We start from the raw sequence: 20,809 nt of genomic DNA, 5'->3' as shown, positions 1-20,809 counted from the left end.
ATAAACACTGTATCATTTGAAGTCCTGGATGTTCCAGGACTACCATGGCTGTTGACAATAAAATATATGATGGGAAAAAAATAGTGCAACGTAAATCTTTGGGTCTGGACGCATGGATTTAAACCAGCCTCCCCACCCCCATTCACAGTGGAGAAGCTGCATTCAGCAACATCGTGCCATTGTTTTGTCCGAAACTCTCCTCTTTTGGTAAAACAAATCTAATGTGATTCATAATGGTAGAAATCTGCCGAATACCAGGAGAGAAAACGTTTTGTTTGAGAAAGGAACAAAAGTGCAGGACTAGTGGTCGTATTGCTTCTTTAACCCCTTTACTGCGGCGGCTATTCCGCCGCAGTGCTAAGGGGGCGGGGCGGCCGCATGCTGGTGACGGAACCGCTCCGTCACCAGCGTCGGTTGAGCTGTGCTCGTGACGAAGCGGTTCCGTCACGGCCCGCCCCGCTCAATAGAACCCTCAGCGCAGGCGCGGAATTCGCGCCGCGCATGAGCGTTCTATCGAGCTGGGCGGGCCATGACGGAACCGCTCCGTCATCAGCACAGCGCACCCGTAGCTGATGACGGAGCGGTTCCGTCATCAGCATGGAACGGGTTAAATAAGGTCATTGCAAAATATTTTCCTTTTTATGTCAAAAACAGATCGGAGCCCCTCTTCTTGCTCAGTATTCCTTTTAATTGCTGCATGGCTGTCACAAGGAAAAAAATGCGCCTTTTTTATTTGCTTGATTAGTTCTCTGTATTCTTGTAAAGTGACAGAAAAAAGTGTCATGTAATGAACAGTACTATTCTTTGTCTGACAGCTTCATATCTGCTAGGTGTGAGAGGCATGGTACTTATACTCAGTTAATGTTTTTACCCGTTAGCTAAATCGCCTGCCCCCCAGCCCAACAACTGGCGCACACATTCAGCTAAAAGGGGCTCCATCTACCATGAAGAGGTGCCCTCTGTTAAACCCCTTCAGCTTCTGTTCTCATAAGAATTCATTTGATCCGATTTAGCTTATCAATTTGCCTTTAAAGTATTTGCATGTTTAGTTGACCCCGCTGCCTCTCTCATCAGTAGCGAACAGAGCTCTTAGAAAAATAGGACTGTTGCCATGCCATGCCGACCGCTGATACCTAGGGGGGACACAATAGTTTTTATTTCAAAATTTAAACTGGGGCGAAATATCGCTGGGTCTTGTTCTGTGTTCTGAGGGCGTCATATCCAATAGTAAATGCACTCAGGAGCCTTCCCAGCATTTTCAATAATAAATGAGTGTACTTTCAAAGCTGGGTTTGCCATATGGAGGATTTCGCCATCACCATTTTTGCAGTAAATTTGTACTATGTGTATTGTTTGTAACTACCTGCAGAACCGTTTTCATCCCAAAAATGCACTTATTGCACATTTTCTTATTTTTACAAACACCAACAAACACTTAGCACCTACCTATTTGTTTTTTTTTATCACCAACAAAGCATAGCTTTCCACACAGTTCCACGCCACGCATTTCAACACCGCACATTTGCAATCCACTCTACATAATTCAACACCAAACCACATAATTCAGCTTAACACCACTATTACACAAAACACCACATACGTCTAATCCCCAGCACATTCCACAGCATGCCACAAAATTCAACATCAGATCTCATAACTAAATTCCACTACATTCAACTCCACAACACAAAATACCATTCCACATAATTACACTCCATAACACACACTTCCACTCCACATAATCCCAGTACACTCAATACCACCTAATTACTAAGCACTAATTCCACATCACACCATGCCACATAATTCCACTACACAAATCCACTCAACAACAACACAATTCCACGGCACACATTTCCACAACTAACTAATCAAATCCAACCCACATAATTCCACTACACACCACATACATACACTCCATCACACATAGGTAAACTACATTGCCATTTACAATGCCAAAAGCTCTAACTCAAACAAATGTGATACCGATTGCATTTTTAATGCTTGTTTAATTTGTGTGATAAGAATTGGTGAAAGAGTCGGCAGGAGAGGCAGGATATCTCAAATCAATGCGATAGTTCAAAGTAAAAGTCTGTTCGAGGCATGTGTGCGTTAGATGCACATGCTTTGCATTCTCCTGCCATCTAGTGTTGGGTCAGGATTTTTGCAAGTTGTTTTTCTTAGAAGAAGTCTTTCCTAGTCACGAGGTAAGGCGACTCCTCCTTTTGGTAATGCTGTGCATGGGCATCGACTCCATTGTTTTTTTTTTTCCGCCATCGGGTTTGCACATGTATTGCTGCGCTCCGGTTCGAAACTGTTCTCCGGGTTCCCCTCGTGCGCATTCCACTCTACCCTTTACGGCTATTGTTATCGTACACGTTTCCCTCTCTCCACGTATAAATTCGATTGGAAAATCTCTCACCTTCGATCGAAAACATTGTGGACGGCCTTCAGGCCTAACACCATCGTCCCATTCTTCTGCCGATAGAACGGACCCAGTTTCAATTCTGTCCTCGGTGCCATGCTAAATACCCTCGCAACGATCTACATCCAGTCTACAACGTGTGCCTCTCACCTGAGCAAAAGGAAGAAGATTGCGAGGCCTGTCGATCGTTCCGATCGAAAAAAGACTCTTCGAGATTTTCAGGCTCGACGACGAGACATGCAGCGTCAAAGCACTCAGCATCCTCCGATATCTTCGGGGAAGAATCTGAACATGATGATAATGAGGACAATGACAGTATTCCTTTACCTACAGATCCGTGGGATGATTATAATATTGATCCACCTATAGATAAGGATCCAGACCTATATATACACCCTGCAAAACCTTCATCTCCAGAAGATAATGTTTCCTATCTAGAGTTGTTTTCCAGGACAGCAGCATATCATGGGGTTTCACTGCACAAAGAGACCTTAGATGACTATTTATTATTTGAAACACTAGGGTCCTCACACAGAGTTATCCAGAGTCTCATAAAAAATATAAACCATCACCCTCTGATCAGGTTTTCATTAAAGGACAGGCTCCCTCTGAATTCACTGGTAGTGTCCAATGCTCATACAAGAGCGAACTCACAGAGATCTAGAGATGCTCCTCCCCCGGATAAAAAAAATTGAAGCTTATTGACTCATCTGGTAAAAGGGTTGCTGCTCAAGCTGCTAATCACTGGTGCATTGCAAACACTGGGACGAGATGGAAGGTCTACTTCAATACCTCCCAGAAAAGCACAAGAACTAGCTCAAGAAGGAAAACGTATTGCTAATACTTCTATTAGATGTGCGCTTGATGCTGCTGACACTGCAGCGTGAGAAGTTAACAACAGCATTCTCTTATGTTGGCATGCCTGGCTTAGAATTTCAGATTTTAAACCCGAAGTACAACAGTCTATTTTAAACACTCCTTTTAATAAACAACATCTTTTTGGATCTCAGGTTGATGAGGCTTTAGAAAAAATGAAGAAAAACACTGACGTGGGGAAATCCATGGGAGCACTGCAATCTCCTTCAAGCAGAGGCTCTCTTCGTCGCTCATTCTATAGAGCAGGATCTTAAACGACATCATCAGACCCTAACACTTCCTCGTACAAGTCCAACACCCGACCCTCTTCTAGTAGAGGTTTCTTCAGAGGAGGGTACAGAGGAAACAATTTTAAGGGTAGAGGTAAGGGCACGTCAACATGTAGCTCCACTCCTCCCAATAAGCAGTGACTTGCCTACGCTTCCCCCAGATCATCTAACACATATCGGGGGAAGACTTCAACAATTTCTCCCCATTTGGCAATCCATAATATTAGACAAATGGATGCTAGACATTATCTGACATGGTTATTGCCTGGAGCACACCAGCAATCTTCCCAACATTCCACCTCGCACTCACAAACCTGCGTAAGAACACCTGCAGCTTCTCAAACAAGAGGTACAAGCTCTTTTAACAAAAGAAGCTATAGAATCAGTTCAATTACAGTACCAAGGATCAGGAATGTACTCTCAGTACTTTCTAATCCCCAAGAAGGACAGCTCCTTAAGACTAATTTTGGATCGAAGATATGTACTTACTTTCAGAAAGTTTCCATATGATCACTCTTCAACAGGTCCTTCCACTGCTACAGCAAGCCGATTTTATGTCCTCTCTAGACTTACAAGATCCATACTTTCATGTTCCCAGGGTATTTAAAAAATGTCTAGCAGTAGTGGCAGAACATCTCAGAAGACAACAAATTCATGTCTTCCCATTTCTGGACGACTGGCTCAAGGCCAGCACACACCAAAAGTGTCTACACCACACTCAGATTACAATAGACCTACTCTACCAATTGGGTTTCACAGTCAATGCTCAAAAGTCTCCCTGTCAGCCTTCACAAATGCAGTCTTATCTGGGAGCATCTCTAAACACTTGTACGGCGCTAGACTCTCCCAATGCAGCCAGAATTCAGAATATTCAATCTCTGCTAATACAGTTTCAGGCGAATCAATACTTAGCAGCAAGAATGTTTATGCAACTGCTAGGGATGATGGCATCAAGCATCGCGATAGTGCCTAATGCAAGATTGCACATGCGTTCTCTGCAGGAGCGCTTAGCACATCAGTGGAATTAGTCTCAGGGTCAATTAACAGATCTAGTGTTGGTAGACAGCTGCACCCATCGCATTCTGCACTGGTGGAACACACCAAACTTATCAAAAGGGTGGCCTTTTATCGACCCTGTTCCACAGATCATGCTAACAGCAGAAGCATCCCTCACAGGTTGGGGTGCCATCTTCACAACTTGACCATTCAAGGTCTATTGTACAACAGGTACAAAGCTCTGCACATCAATTATCGAGAGCTTGTAGCTGTATATCTAGCATCGACAGCTTTTCAGTCTCCCCTTATAGGGAAAGTTGTCCTAGTGTGCACGGACAGCAATGTACTATGTACAAAAACAGGGGGAAGAAACATTCTCAGCAACTGGCACAGCCCTCTCAGATGATTTGGCGTTGAGCACTTCATCAAAAAGTCCACCTTCTGGCAGAGCATCTCCCAGGAGTGGACAATCAGATTGCCGACCTCTTAAGCAGAAGGCGTAAACAAATTCACGAGTGGGAACTTCATCCCCAGGTTCTCCTTCCATATTTTCAACAATGGGGATTCCCACAAATAGATCTTAGACATCTACCACTCATCTTCCAAAGGTCCGATTAGGATGGACCTAATTTTCCATACGGAGAGACCCGAAGGCTGGATCTCCACGATCAGAATGCAACTTTATATCGCCAAAACCACATCCACTCCTCACAGTTGCAAACTAACTTCCATACTCCCCAACCGTTCAGCTAGAAGAGGTATCACATCCTTGACCATCTACACGAATGGCACTGTTCTCAATCAGGCAAACAACGAACTCCTTGAAGCTTTCGACTCCCTATTTCCCTCACTACGATCCGCTCTTCCGCCCCTGCCGCACCCCGTCTCAACCCTAAACCCGCCTACAGCTAACCTTGAAGCCTACGACTTTCTCTTCCACCCACTCCGATCCGCTCTGACCCGTTACGCTCCCCCTCACGCGCTTTGCCCCGCCGCAATCCAACTCCTGCCCACAGCCAACCAGCCACAACCGGAAACTCCAGCCACACCATCACATGCCCCCACCACACCCCCCCCCCCCCCAGGGTCACCACCAATCCCACTACCCCTACCAAGCATATACCACAGCTCCTTACGGAAAGCACTACCTCGCCTCCTTACTGGATCCGCCCACCGCAACCTCACGGACGTGACCCGTCGACAGTGAACCCTTTCCTCACTAGTTCCATCACAGCTCTGACACTCAAAGCCTGCTCCTGTCTCTACCCACCCCCCTCCTTTGACCTCTCCCTTGATTTAAAAAAAGGACAACCTGCCCTTCACAACTAATAAGAGACTACACTCCCTCAACCCGATCCTCACCATGCAAGACGAAGCTCTAGATGCCCTCAACTCCTCCCATGACTCCTTGGCACAGCGTCTCGCGTCACTTGAAAACTAGATAGACGTAATCTCCCGGGGCTTAACCAAAATCCTCTCCAACCAAGATGTAAAGCTCGCAGACCCCTTAAATCCCCTCCCTGGACTCCCCCCACCGTCAACGTAAAAAGCCCCCCCTGGCACACAGAAACCCTTGGAACCCAGCCTCAAAGTCCCCCTATCAGGGTCATGGAACCCTGGCCACAAAAAGCCTCAAGAACCGCAGTCCCACCCCTAGGGCTCTGAACCGTGCAATGTCCGATATAAAACACCGGACCTCAAGGCCCACTAGAACAGAAGCAGCCATGTCAGACAACAAAGCAGCCATTCTTGCCTCTTCATACGACACACCCCCCTCTGACTCCCCTAAATCCAAAATCCAAGTGATCACAGGCCTCCGGAAAGGCCTTCCCTGCACAAATCCCCTGAGATGGCCCGTCCTCACTGCTATACTTAGGGCGCCCAAAGAAAGGACTGCCAGTAACAAAGAGCTTTACGCCAACTGCTTACTGATCAACTGCAGGTCGGCCTCACTACACGCAACTGAACTAGCTGAGGCTATCCTCTCACATGACATTGACATTGCGTTCCTCACGGAGACCTGGCTCAATAAGATATCACCTCCATGCCTAGACATGCTGGTACCCCCAGGCTTCTCCCTCATCAACAAAGACAGGATAGACCAGCGAGGAGGAGGGGTTGCCATTATCCACAAGGACAATTTGGTCATCCCGGAAACTAACTCTTTCGATTAAGATTCATTTGAATGTCTCTCCTCCAGCATCAAGACCAAAAATAATGGTTCTTTACTGTGTCACCTGCTCTATCACTCCCCAGGTAAAAACGCCGCATTTGGAGAACAACTATCCGACCTGATAGCTCAAGGTGCACTCAGTAATAACAATAATCTAATTCTCGGTGACCTGAACCTACGGTGGAACGAGACCAATAACCCTCTAATCCAATCGCTATCCAGTCTCCTCTGTGATAACAATCTAATCCAGTACTGCACAGAGGAGACACACTACCAAAGGAGCCATACTGGATGCCATCATTGCGCAAAAAAACACAATCACTGTCAACCACATACTCCCCGTTGACTGGTTAGACCACCACATGATCCTATTTCATATCAATCGCCCTGCTCTCTCCCAATCACCCCCACAAGATCCCCCCAAATGGCTGAGAAACTTCTCTCAATTTCCCTTGGGAATCCTGGAAGATCAGATAAGCTCACTTCTCCCCGACAACAAAGACCACCTCTCCACCAACGACCTCACCGACCGGTACAATACTGAGCTAGCGTCCTTACTTGACAAAATAGCTCCTTTAAAGCTCAAAAACAGCAGAGCCATCCCATCCATTTCATGGTTCAACTCTGATCTCAACTCCGAAAGGAGGAACTTAAGAGCCAAAGAAAGAAAGTGGAGAAACAACTCGACCTTCATCCTCCGTGATCAACTTAAATCAGCCCGTAGGAAGTACAACCTTGCGCCCAAGGCTTGGAATGCTTTGCCACTGTCACTAAGGAAGATCGACAACCTGCTGTCTTTTATAAAAGAGCTCAAAACCAGGCTGTTTTGTCAATAAAGTCCATCTGGTTCCTTGTTCTGTGCCTTGTTGGGTCTGATAGCGCCGGGACACTCTGCTTGAGTAGCTGAGCGCTCTACAAGACCCCGGCTAACATAACATAACATAACAACAACCACATAAAAAACAGGAAATCCAGCTTCTTCCACGATGCACTGGACAGTGCCAAAAACAGACCTAAGGAGCTCTATAGCATCATTAGACAACAAACCTCCAAGCCAGTGTCCTCATCTGCACAGGCGTCCAAAGAACTCTGTGACAACTTCGCCCATTTCTTCAACGACAAGATCTAAAAAATCGAACTATCATTAGACATCAACAAATCACACCTCACGAAGAGCATCACGGTTGTGCCACATGTTCTCTCTCCGGGCTCCTCTCCCCACTCCTGGCTCAGTTTCCGTCCCATTCAAGAAATTGAGATAATCACGTTGATCTCCACCTCCAAACCCTCAGCACATGTCCTAGTCCCCATTCCTCCCCTACTGATCAAAAAAATGAAGCACGCCTTTGCACCGTTCTGGAGCAAAATCATAAATGGCTCCCTAAAAAACTGAGTGGTTCCTGATTGCCTTAAAATGGGGCAAGTCACCCCCCTGCTGAAAAAACCTGGCCTAGATCCGACAGATCTGAACAATTTCAGACCTGTGTCAACCTCGCCTTGCTCTCAAAAACACTAGAAAGATGCATACTAATCAACTAACACAGCACCTGGACAACACCAACCTATTGGACCCCCACCAGTCTGGCTTCAGAAAAGGCTGCAGCACAGAAACCGCAATTCTTAACATCATGGACGATATCCATGGATCACTAGACTCTGACAAATGCTGCTTACTCATTCTTCTTGACCTCTCTGCAGCATTTGATACTGTTGACCACAAACTCCTCATAAGGGCTTTCCAAGAAAGAGCTGGTCTTGGTGAGGCAGTTCTCAAATGGTTCTCCTCCTTTATCCACAATCGCACACAAAAAATAAAAATCTAAAACTTCACCTCCGAAATCCAGCAAGTCAACAAGGGCGTCCCGCAAGGATTGGTGCTCTCTCCACAACTCTTTAACATCTACATGGAACCTCTTTCCAAACTACTCAGAAAAGCCAACATCCGCTTCCACCTCTATGCAGATGATACGCAGATGTATCTGGAAACTACCTCTCTCAAAGACATTCAAAGACTAAATGATGTCTCGAAAGATGTACAAGACTGGCTGACAAGCAACCACCTGAAACTAAATCCTGAGAAGAACGAGACACTCCTCATCTCGAACAAGGATGATAATCCCCAAATCACCGAATGGTTAAAGGCTATTGATGCGCTCAAGGGGAATCTCACTCTAGCAGATTCTGTCAAATCTCTAGGCATCACCTTAGACCCAAAACTGAACATGATGAGACATTAAGAACTCGGCCAAAAGTGCGTTCCTTAACCTCAGACTACTGAACAAAATCAAACCCTACATTCCAACCAAGGATCTCAAACTGGCCACCCATTCTCTGGTACTGTCAAGACTGGACTATGGGAACGCAGTCCTAACAGGAATCCCTAAATCTCACTTGGCCCCTATCAAAACAACATTACATGCGGCAGCCAGAATAATCACCGACATAAAAAAATCTGATCATATCTCCCCTGCACTCAAGGAACTCAAATGGCTTCCAGTAAAAATGCGCAGTAGCTTCAAAACAGCCTGCCTAACCCATAAAGCCCTTCACACCGGCAAACCAGAATACCTGGCGAAAAACTCAGAAAAGCAGGCCAATCCAGGAATCTGAGAAGCTCTAACTCCTTCCTGCTGTTTCCACGTAAAACCAGAGGTAAAGGAACAGAGGAATGTTCTTTCACTGGAAGCGCCCCCAAAATTTGGAATTGCATCCCCCCGCACATCAAAACCTTGCCTTCCTTTGTGGAATTTAAAAGACAACTCAAATCCTTGTTCCTCAACCGCTCCCTAGGAAGTGGATAACTTGGGACAGACAGTAATCATCGAGCTCTGCTCCAATCCTAAGACTCCGAAGAATCTTGAAGCCAAAAAGGCTCTGCACTACAATACGTTGCTCTTTACTCTGACACTCGTTGGCTATTACATCGCTCCTATGTCATGTATCCGATGATTATATGCTATGCTCCTACTGTAAAGCGCTCCGATACCCTTGGGTCTGGACAGCGCTAAAGAAAACTTCTTAAATAAAAATAAAAAATAAAAATCTGTTTGCCGCAATGGACAACTCAAAATGCCCAAAATGTATTCCAGGTTCCCACACACTCTATCCGAAGGCAATGCCCTATGGGTGAATTGGTCAGGGATATGTGCCTACGCTTTTCTGCCTCTCCCCCTCCTTCCATTTCTGGTTTGGAAGCTCAGGCAAACATTCATCATACTGATTCTAGTAGCTCTCACTTGAGCTCGTCAACTGTGGTTCACTGCACTTTTAGAACTGTCAGTAGATCTGGATCAAAAGCTGCATCTCAATTCCAGTCTTCTCACACAGAACCATGGAGAAGTCAGACATCCAAATCCCAAAGAGCTCAACCTAGCGATTTGGCTCCTGAAGTCATAGTTTGGGTATCTTAACTTGCCACTAGAATGCAAGACCATACTTAAAGAAGCAATAAATCCTACTACCTAAGCATGCTATGAAGCAAAATGGAAAAGTTTTATGTATTGTACTAATAACAAAATTGATCCTCTAAATGTATCTACACTAAATATCATTTGTTAACTACTGCATTTACAGCGTGCTGGTTTAGCCCACACTTCCATTTGTTTGCTTCTTGCAGCAATAGCTGCATATTTGTCTAACAGACAACATCTATCTCTGTTCAAGGATCCAGTAAGAGGCATTAAGAGAATATTACCACCCAGGGTACCTCCAGCACCAGTTTGGAATCTGAACATTGTGCTTACATGGCTCATGGGTCCACCTTTTGAACCATTACACAACTGTCCGCTGCCATTTATTTAATGGAAAGTGGCCTTTCTCATTGTGATCACTTCATTGAGGAGAGTTGGTGAGCTACAAGCTTTAACCTCTTTGACGCTGATGACTGCTCCCAGCCGTCATGAATCACAGTGGGCGTGTGCTGATGACGGCCGGGAGCCGCCATGACCACGCCCGCGATCGGAATGTTCAGCACTGCGGCGGAATTCGCGCCGCAGTGATGAGGTTAACCCTTGAAGACCCCTTCTAATAATAATAGATTAGTTTCTAAAGCGCCTGGTTATACTGACTAGTATTTCGACTTTATAGAGACAAGGTAGTCCTTCGCACTAACCCAAAGTTCCTTCTCAAAGTGGTTTCTGCTTTCCATATCAACCAATCAGTTGAGTTGCCTGTGTTCTTTCCTCAACCTGATACAGTAGCAGAACGGGATCTTCATACTCTTGATGTCAGAAGACGCTACTGTACTACATTGAAAGTTGCCTGTGTTCTTTCCTCAACCTGATACAGTAGCAGAACGGGATCTTCATACTCTTGATGTCAGAAGACGCTACTGTACTACATTGAAAGAACAAAAGATTTTCGTAAAACAAAATAACTGTTTGTTGCATTTGCTACACCTCACAGAAGCAATCTCATTTCTAAATCTGGTATTGCAAGATAGATTGTTAAATGCATTCAAACCTGCTACACTCAAGCGAATCGAACGTTACCTATACCTCCTAGAGCACATTACACTCGTAAAATAGGAGCATCTGTGGCCTTTTTAGGTAACATCCAAATAGCTGACATTTGTAAAACAGCAACATAGTCTACACCACACATTTAACAAACATTACTGTGTGGATGTGTTAGCACGTCAACAAGTCAATGTAGGCCAAGCTGTGCTAAAAACACTTTTTCAAACAACTGCAACATCTACTGGTTAGCCAACGCTTTGGGAGAATACTGCTATATAGTCTATGTAAAGCATATGTATCTACAGCAGACATGCCTCGAATGGATTATGCTACTTTTTTTTTTAATATATCTTTATTAAATGTATTATGCTACTTACCCAGTAAGCATCTGTTCTTGGAATGTGGAGCTGTAGATTCACATGCGCCCTCTCACTTCCCCAGGCACCTGTAGCTGTTGCAGTTTTGCATTATTTACATCACATACGCATGGACATCTCTGTACTATACTTACTTGCTCTATTCGCCCCTTCTTGCGGGAAATCAATCTAACAATGGAGTCGATTCCCATGTGCACTATCACCAAAAGGAGGAGTCACCTTACCTCGTGACTAGGAAAGACTTCTTCGAAGAAAAACAACTTGCAAACATCCGGACCCAACACTAGATGGCAGGAGTATGCAAAGCATGTGAATCTGCAGCTCTACATGCTAAGAACAGATGCTTACTGGGTAAGTAGCAGAATCCTTTATATAGAACCGAATTGAGTAGAAAGTAGGTGAGTTTATACGTTTTCTGAATTCTTGTTTGGAAATGCCACTTAAGAGACATGGACAACATTGTTTTTTACTTGAAATACAAATACTATGATTAGCTTATATAATGATATCTGTGCGAGATACAAAACTATGTAAAAAGCTAGTAGAAACATAGGCAGAGACTTGCTAGAACAAGACATTGGGCAATATATTAAACTTAGTTATTCTGTATTCCCAGAGGGCTCCCATCTTATCCAGTCTTCTTCCGTGCTACCAACCCTCCAGCCGCCTTCGCTCAGCTTATCTAAATCTGCCCACTGTCCTGCGTTTTATGAGAGGCAGAGCTGGAGGCCGCTCCTTTTGTGTTAAGGCCCCTGTGCTGTGGAACTCATTACCTCTCCCTAATAGAAACATTGAAAATCATTTGCATTTCAGGAAATCCCTGAAGACATGGCTCTTTTCCTTTAAATAACTGCCCTTACTAGCAGGCTGCTGGCTACAGTTTATCCATCTGCAAGGTCTAGTGCAAGGAAGCCCCGTTTTTGGAGCAGCTACGCGTTTTACTAATCCCTTTAACATAACATAACACACGCTATAGAGCTTGAAGTCATATGTCAAGAAACAATGTCATCTTATCCATACCCTCATAGGTGATTAGCGCACTCTACAAATCGACATAACATCATAGGATTTTATTAAATTAAATCCGAGTAAGCGCTTGGTTAGTCTGTATACACTGGTATACTGACTTGGAGATAGTTTGTCTTTACTTCCACTACATACGGTCCATGGTCAGTACGATGGCCTCTGCCTTCCCTTTGTTGACTCTGTTGCTAGAGAGTTTACCATAGTTTTGCAGCCCTGTCATAAAAGCAGGAAGTATCTCGTGGTCCATTGTCATGACCAGAATCGTTTGTACAACCTAACGTTATCTTGTGCCTTTCCTGGACATATGATAGTAAAGGTGGTTGGGGGGATCGCTCAGATATTTTAGTCTCGGCCACTGGCTCAAATAGAAGCCAAAACGCAGGGTTAACAATGGGCACCCCGATGGGTACCTCAATAGATTCTGAACGAAGCAGAAAAATAAGAATTTATACATGGCCTAACAGATGAAGTCTGATAGAAGGAGATAATTATAATAAAGATGATTGTAAATATATAAAGCCTCTAAGCCAGCTCAAATGTATCCAGAGTCAACGCGGTTAAAAGCCTTTTCCATGCCGACCAAGGCCACCAGCAACATTACTACTAATGCATTCTCTATTTTTAGAAGGCGACCAGTCAACCATATTTTGCTCATATCTATTTTCCTGAGTTGAAACTCTGCTGATAAAGATGAATAATTTTCAAAAAAGGCAAAGAATACTAAGGAAAAGTCAACTCTAGACTCCAACCACTTCACAAAATCTTGCATCACAGTTATGCAGAGAGCTGGGTAAATGTGAGACTGGCTGCAAGGGTGTCTTTGATATTTAGAAAAAAACATTGTGGTTTCTCACCAACAAGCTGGTGTGACCCCGACTCCCAAATAACCTTCAGAGTATGTAGAAACTACTACATATGATTCTCAAAATTTACCTTACAAAATCCAGACTGCAGCCTACCTGAGGCGCTGCCAGAAAGTGCAGGCTGCAATTTTGGCATTCTTAATTATGCTGGTGACATACCCTGTTCTCGTTTCAGTTTAGGTCCAGGTACCTGATAACATTGAGAGGCTGTTGATTAAATGTTTAGGCAGAACTATATAACCTCATATAAAAATCAACAAACGCTTAAAAATGTTTTCAATCTAATGTTAGATTTCTGCTGTTACACAAGAAATCTCCGATTTCGTCAGGTTGCACTGCCATATATTACATTGGATTCATTGTAATATATGGCAGTGCAACCTGACGAAATCGGAATTGGAGATTTCTTGTGTAATGTCTGTTATACAGCGCACTGAGACGAAGCGCAAAGCAGGTATATGCACGCCGCGACCACTAACGAAATGACAAAGACTCAATGAAATGCAGATGACCAGGTGTGCATCTCTTTCCTTGAACTGAATAGATTTCTGCTGTTGACATACAGCTTGATGATGCTATATTCACCCTCCTTAGATTTTGTCTACAGGGCCAACATGTGGAAACGGTACTCAATGGTCTCATTTCATGGTAATCTACTAGCTTTACTCTAAAGATTCACTCGAGCATGTACTGCTGCCATCAGCTCCGTCTGATAAGCTGTACTTCGGCTAAGGCACACTTCCTAACTTCTGGAAACTGTGAATCATTTGTGTTCTCTTTCCATCTGGGATATTATTGCTATTGAATTTTGTGTCCGCCTTTTGTGGCATGTACTTTTTCCAAACAACATTTTGACACTAGATCCTGAAATAATGCATTTGCAGCCTCCAAAATAGTGCATTAACTGGACATCAATAAAATACAAAGGAATCTAAGGCGACAACCACTCAAACAGCAGTTTCTTGATCATGAAGCCGTTTCCATTCATATGTCAAATGCATCTTACTATCATAGGCTAATAAAAAGGCTTCAGAAAATGGGAACAGTTCATTTTTAATGTAATTCTTGTTTGTTATAGGTCTTGGACTGGATAGAAAACCATGGTGAAGCTTTCCTCAGCAAGCACACGGGAGTTGGTAAATCTTTGCACAGGGCAAGAGCACTGCAGAAGCGTCATGAAGATTTTGAAGAAGTTGCACAGGTGATGATTGTTTTAAACACTGTCTCCACGAAGTATTAATATTGAGTGTTGTGCATTGTGCTTAAAAGTCTAACCAGTCCAGGGGCGTGGCCAAGCCAAGCTGCCGACCAAGATGGCCGTGCGGCTTTGACGCTCCAGAGAGCTATGCCTGTTTATATTTCCCACATGCCTCTCTTACCTGACTGCTCCACCTCCACCACCTCCGGGCCCGATGTGCATGCTCCCAGACCTGGCAATGCCACTTTGCGGATCGTTGCCCATTTTTCTCCTTCCCAGATTTGCAGCAGTGCGTGGCCTGATGCTGTCCTCAGAGGCCCTGCCGGGACAGCAAGTGAGCCTTAAAGGGGGGGGCCATGCCATGAGCGGTAGCTTGGGGCCAGATTGCTGCTGCTGTGCTCTGTGCCCCGCTAGTGTCTCTGTGCGGGCAGGTGACCTTTGCGCTGTGGCCTGCCTATTTCCTGCAGCCTTCACCGGGTGAGTGCACAGCTGTGCAGCTGGGACCCAGGCCTGGAGTGGACATCACCCGCTGAGACCTGTAGTGGGGATTGGATCGCTGTCTGCATGCAATTTGCCCCAGCCTCCGTTTTCATATTGTTTGGTGGTAAGGAGACCAACTGGCATAGGAGCAAATTCAATCAATCAATCAATCATAATATTTATATAGCGCTCTACTCACCCGGGGGGTCTCAAGGCACTGGGGGAGAGGAGTCCGCTACTGCTCGAAAAGCCAGGTCTTGAGTTGCTTCCTGAAGGAGAGATGGTCCTGGGTCAGTCGAAGGTGGATGGGGAGGGAGTTCCATGTCGTGGCTGCCAGGTAGGAGAAGGATCTTCCTCCGGTGGTGGTTCTGCGGATGCGTGGAACGGCGGCGAGGGCGAGGCTGGTCGATCGTAGCTGGCGGGTGGGAGCATAGAAGGTCAGGTGGTTGTTGAGGTACCTGGGGCCCAGGTCGTGGAGCGCCTTGTGTGCGTGGGTGAGGAGTCTGAACGTGATCCTCTTGCTGACAGGACAGTGAGTGTAAAAATTCAGGACAAAGGGTCAAAATTCAGGACCAAAATTCCGGACAGAAGGTCAAAATTCAGGACAAAAGGTATGTTTTACAGACGCATCAGAGGAGGTCGCACAATATTACATAAGTAAGCAAATAGACACCCAACATAAGTACACATCAAAATAAGTTTATATTAGGGTGAGACAATCGTGCACTTCACTTTCTGTCACCGCTATTGGCTACTTTGGCACCCTTTAGCCCCCTCCCCATAACTGCATCACGGTGATTTTTCTGCTGTGTTTATTTGTTATTCTGACTTACGCTGACCTGAGAGCCACAGATCAAAGTCAGAACGGGCCAAGAAACACTTTCATCTGACCCCGTGACACCCTCACTTAAGCAGATATAGTGGGTGCACCTTTGGCCCATTGTTATTCTTTGTGATAATCACCCACAGTCAGAATGACAATAGGCCTGTCCACAGACTGAGCAAGGTCGTGGAGGGGCTGCTGCAGCCTCTAGAGTTTAAAAGAGAAGTGCAAGCTGGGGAACAGTACAGCTTATTGCCATCCCACAAAATAACGGACAAAAGGTGTCCTTGAAAGAAATCGTCACCAACAACGGACAAGAGGCCCAAAAAATGGGCAGTCCGTGGAATTTACGAATGGTTGATCACCCTAACTGGGGGCTGGGGAGCTCTGGAGAGGCATTGACTGCAGGGGTGAGTTTCCTCTTGCCCTACCTGCTTCATCTCTTTAAATGACCACTGTAGGAGCATCAGTTCTACTGTTTGAGAGTGGCTTGCTGTGTCACTGGCCTTAGCTCCTCCTTGGGACATCCCTATAATTTGCAGATGGAGATTGTGGGGGCTAGGGTGCGTTGACTTCTACTGCTCTGCGAGGGTCCATATAGATGACCTTGCTACCTCTTTTTTATGCCACATGGAACCATCTCCCATCTGCTACTGAGGGGTTCTTCAGCAACCGGTTTGAGGTGTTCCGCATCTATTGAGCAGGGGCACTCTGGCATGGTCCAAGGGAGGTGGACTCCTTTTGGCAAAATGTGCTATCATGTTGGATGGTCGCTTACCCTGCTGTGTGTGACTGTCCCTTCTTGCTCCCCTTGTGGTTCAATCCTATTTGTGTTGTTTTGGATCATGTTCATTACTGTGTTACGCCTTCGGTGTCATCCTTGCCCCCCTTGCGACATTTGATAAGTAACTGGCTGTGTTCATGGTCCACCTCTTCGGTGTTGTCCTGATCCCTTAAAACATTTTATAAGCAGTTGGGTGTGTTCCTGTTCCACGCTGGGGTGTGCTTGACTGGAAATACAGTAAGCTAGTTTTGGGCAGTTACCCCTCTCTTCGGCGCGCTCTCCTTCCTTGATGAGGTGACATAGGGCTGCACACAACAAACCAATGGTGATGCAACTGCGAGCGCCCCCATGAGGGGATCAGGCAAGGCTCAGGCAGCAGGGATAAGGCCTATATGGATGACAGTTGGAAACATTCCTGGCTTCCTTTGATGCCTCTGGGGAATGTTTGGAGGGTAAAATTAACTCTCTCCATGGCACTGGGCCTTATACAGGAGGACTCATAGAAACCTTTGGAGAGGGTCCATGCTCTGGAGAGCACTGTGCAAGCTCCGATTCCTGCTGTTCAATCTGCGGACCATCGCACCACACCTCTATAGGCACAAACATGGTGCCTCGTGACCAGGCATGATGACTAGGAGAGTCGGGCCCACTGGAATAATGTCTGCCATACCGTTTGACATTTTTCAGAGTGTTTGGTCTGAAATAGCACAAACTCAGAATTACGAACATTACATCGTGGTTAGGGTTGGCTTTATTTATACAAATGCATTTCTACCCAAACATACCTTTTTTGGCAACATCAGGCAAAAGAAAGACTGGGAAGAAGACATAACTTTCTAACCTGTACCATGCAGCTTGCATGCAGCTCTTGGATGGCAGTTCAAAGCTCACTGTGCTAGATTATGATTGTAATTTATGAACTGCACATTAACAAAACAATCTAAAGCAGTTACCCACTGATCTGTGCTCATAAAATACTGTTCTTTGACATGCATGGTACGCATTCTTTGCAGTAGATGTTAACCCTCTGTACTACCTTAGATGAATCAAAACTGCCACTAGACAAAACTCCCATCTCTCTCCAGCAAGTAAATTAATCACCAGAGTTATTGTTATACTTTTATTGTTGCCTGAAAACTACCGGCTGTACAAGGAACTTTGCAGTACTTTTAAAACTGCTGCACTGCTACAAAACCAGCCCCCAGTAACAAAACCAGCCCACCCCCACCCTTCCAACTTCCCGGGGAAAATACCAATGCCTGATGCCCAAGAGCCAATGGAGCCCCTCACCATCACCTAGACCCTCTCTCATGCATATTTAATAGAGCTAGTAATGCCAAGTAGGCAGAGCACGGTGTCGGAGTTCGTTAAATCAAACACACATTATATAGAGACAATTACTCATAATAAATGTGTAAGTCAATGTATTGGAAATGTTACTGAAGACAAGGCTACAAGGTGTAAGAGTCAGATGTCATCCGTATTAGAACACAACTGATAGCAATGGTTCGCACATGAAAAGACCAGGAGTGGAAACATGGATCCTTTGTACACTGCCACTGCATTACACTGAAAGCAATAAAGGTCTGAATACAGCCTTATTTTTTCGGCAGAGGGTGAACGCCAAAACAATATCCTATTTTGGTTGGGACGCTAAAAATCCTTGCACTATTATAAACGCTGGCCTGCAATCACAACACATGAGGAATAGATTGTGTAGTCCTTCTATATTGTTTGTGCTTCAGGCCACCTCATCAAAGTGTGGAAATCAGCATTTCCTATACATTGATTTACACACCTGCATGATTCATTGTCTCTGTATAATGTGTGTGAAATGTAAAGTGATCTGACTACCAACATTGGTAGGAGTGCCGCTGTAAAAGAAATTAATCATGTGAGAGAGACTATGGTAAGATATGGGGCACCCTTGGAGGGTGGCCATGAGGGAGTCCGTGGAGAAGGAGGTCATTGAGAGGTGCCAACAAAGATGGCTAGACGGTGCGTACCCTGGGCAATTGCCCACTTTGCCCATGTCTTCAAATGTCTCTGGTAGAGTTGAGAGCTACAACAGTGTATCAGACTACAGCACCCCACAATACTCTATTTAAAAAGAAATCTGGGATGGAGATCCCCTCCGAACCCTCCCAAGGGCATGTGTGTTCACTCGCTGCCTACTGGGCCCATTCCGTGTATGCCTGTCTGCACAATTCTTTACTCGCATCCAACAATTTGAACTGCGCCCTAACAGTGAACATCTACCCCTCATAGACACAATCATAAAGTAAATGTAATCCAAAGACGTAACTGAGGCAGTGCACAGTGCATCAGTCTTCAGGAGATATTGTAGGATAACTACGAGCATCTCTACCCAAATTGCCTTTTGATGATTAACAGTTCCCTAATTACAGCTATTTCGATGTTCAGATCCCCATTAAAGTCTCTTTTTATTTCAAATACATTGAAATTACTGATTTCTTGTTTTGATTCACAAAAACATGTACCAGTTCCGCCACACTTAAGTAGAAAGTCAGAATGGTGGAGAACATGTTAATGCCAGACCGTATATGGCTCGACCCCAACAACTCTTGCTAGCTTCAGGATTCCCTCTGGGGTGTGCGCTATACAAATAACATTCCATGATATATATGTTACATTTTCATATGAGTCAACTTGTAAGGAACACTAATTGCATTTTTGTGCCGAAAATAAAATGCTCAGAACATGCTCTGCATGTCCAGAAGTACAGTGGCTAGGTACCCTAAAGCTGTTCTTATTGGCCCTGAAGCATCGGGTCCAATGAGAACAGTCCTGCAGTGGACCAGCGAGCTCTAGGATTGGCTGATGGCTTTTAAGCCAATCCTAGTTACCTTTGTTTGTTCTCCTCAGCTGTCATGTATTCCTATAGGTTCTGAATCGATCCCCCTATTCCTGACCCTATTCTGGTTAAACTAACTATCAAGTTAACTAACAGTCAGCCCATGAGGCAAGAACAGCCCCCATGATGCAGATACCGTTATCTGACGCAGTCACACTACGGCACAGGAACGTGTTATCTGATTAGGTCATAACGCTTGAGATCTAATTAGACAAGCGACATTCCTCCAGCCCCTGATAAGGCATACGACGTTCTCATAACAAATCAAACCTATGACAACCTGGAAAATCCGTGCGGCCATTGTTTTGATTTCACAGAGAACTTTAGTAAAGAATGTGCTAACGAGCAAGTCGTATGACATCTTTATTGACGTATCTATGTCCATCTTTACGTCAATCTCGGCACCTTTAAGGTATAAATATTGCCGATCTTGCCCTATGCAAACACACGCGTGGTGACAAGACGGAGCAGCCACACTTGCCGAAGCCGAGAGCAGAAGCAGACCCCGCTGGCAGCAGCCCCGCCTTCCTGACGCGCTGAGAGACGCGCTGCTATCTCAAGCCGAGAGACCCAGCACCGGCGTTTCTGGGCAGCCCTCGCAGGCAGCCTGGAATATCGAGAGCAGAGAAAGAGATACCATTCCTCATTCATCCTAACTTCCAGGTACAGAACTGAATAACCCCTCACAGAGAATTCTTTAGTTATTCACTTGGCAAAAACAAACTTAACTTAAACTGTAACTTTCTATTCCTGCCCACGCATTAGACTTAGGTCAGGTACACGGGGTAGGCGTATTTAGAAACACCAGTTGAGTACGTTTAGTCAAATGTATATGTGTATGTAAATATATTTTAATCATTTTAAACATCATATGGCTCAGAAACCATATCAATGTTTTTACAGTATTATTTTATACTATTGCTTTTAATGTATGTACTTTACTTAACTATAAGTATTGCAATAATATCGATCCCATTTCTCTTGTACGAGAAAAGAGACTGATCAATAAATAACACCTTTTATTGAACACGCCCGTCTCTTCCTTTTCTCTACATTCTGATGAGACTAAGAATGCACGTACTGACTGAGTAAAATAATTGCCTTGTGCTCACACGACTCTCGAGATTGACTCTTGATTAGGGGAGAGCAAAGTTGTCATGTTCTATGGTTGTCAGAAACTAAATCCC

General features: G+C 44.9%; 1 protein-coding gene across 3 annotated transcripts in view; it reads left to right on the top strand.

The window, feature by feature from the left end:
* TRIO (trio Rho guanine nucleotide exchange factor) overlaps positions 1–20,809 on the top strand; it is a 4,034,553-nt gene that overhangs the window by 983,453 nt on the left and 3,030,291 nt on the right. For all 3 annotated transcript variants that reach the window (XM_078687660.1, XM_078687659.1, XM_078687661.1), the window contains exon 10: positions 14,541–14,663. In XM_078687660.1, coding sequence (XP_078543786.1) covers positions 14,541–14,663 — 123 coding nt within the window. The remainder of the gene's footprint in view (positions 1–14,540; positions 14,664–20,809) is intronic.

This window comes from Lissotriton helveticus, chromosome 4_1 (assembly GCF_964261635.1).
Source record: "Lissotriton helveticus chromosome 4_1, aLisHel1.1, whole genome shotgun sequence".
Classification (NCBI taxonomy): domain Eukaryota; kingdom Metazoa; phylum Chordata; class Amphibia; order Caudata; family Salamandridae; genus Lissotriton; species Lissotriton helveticus.
This window is presented reverse-complemented; position numbering and strand designations above follow the sequence as displayed.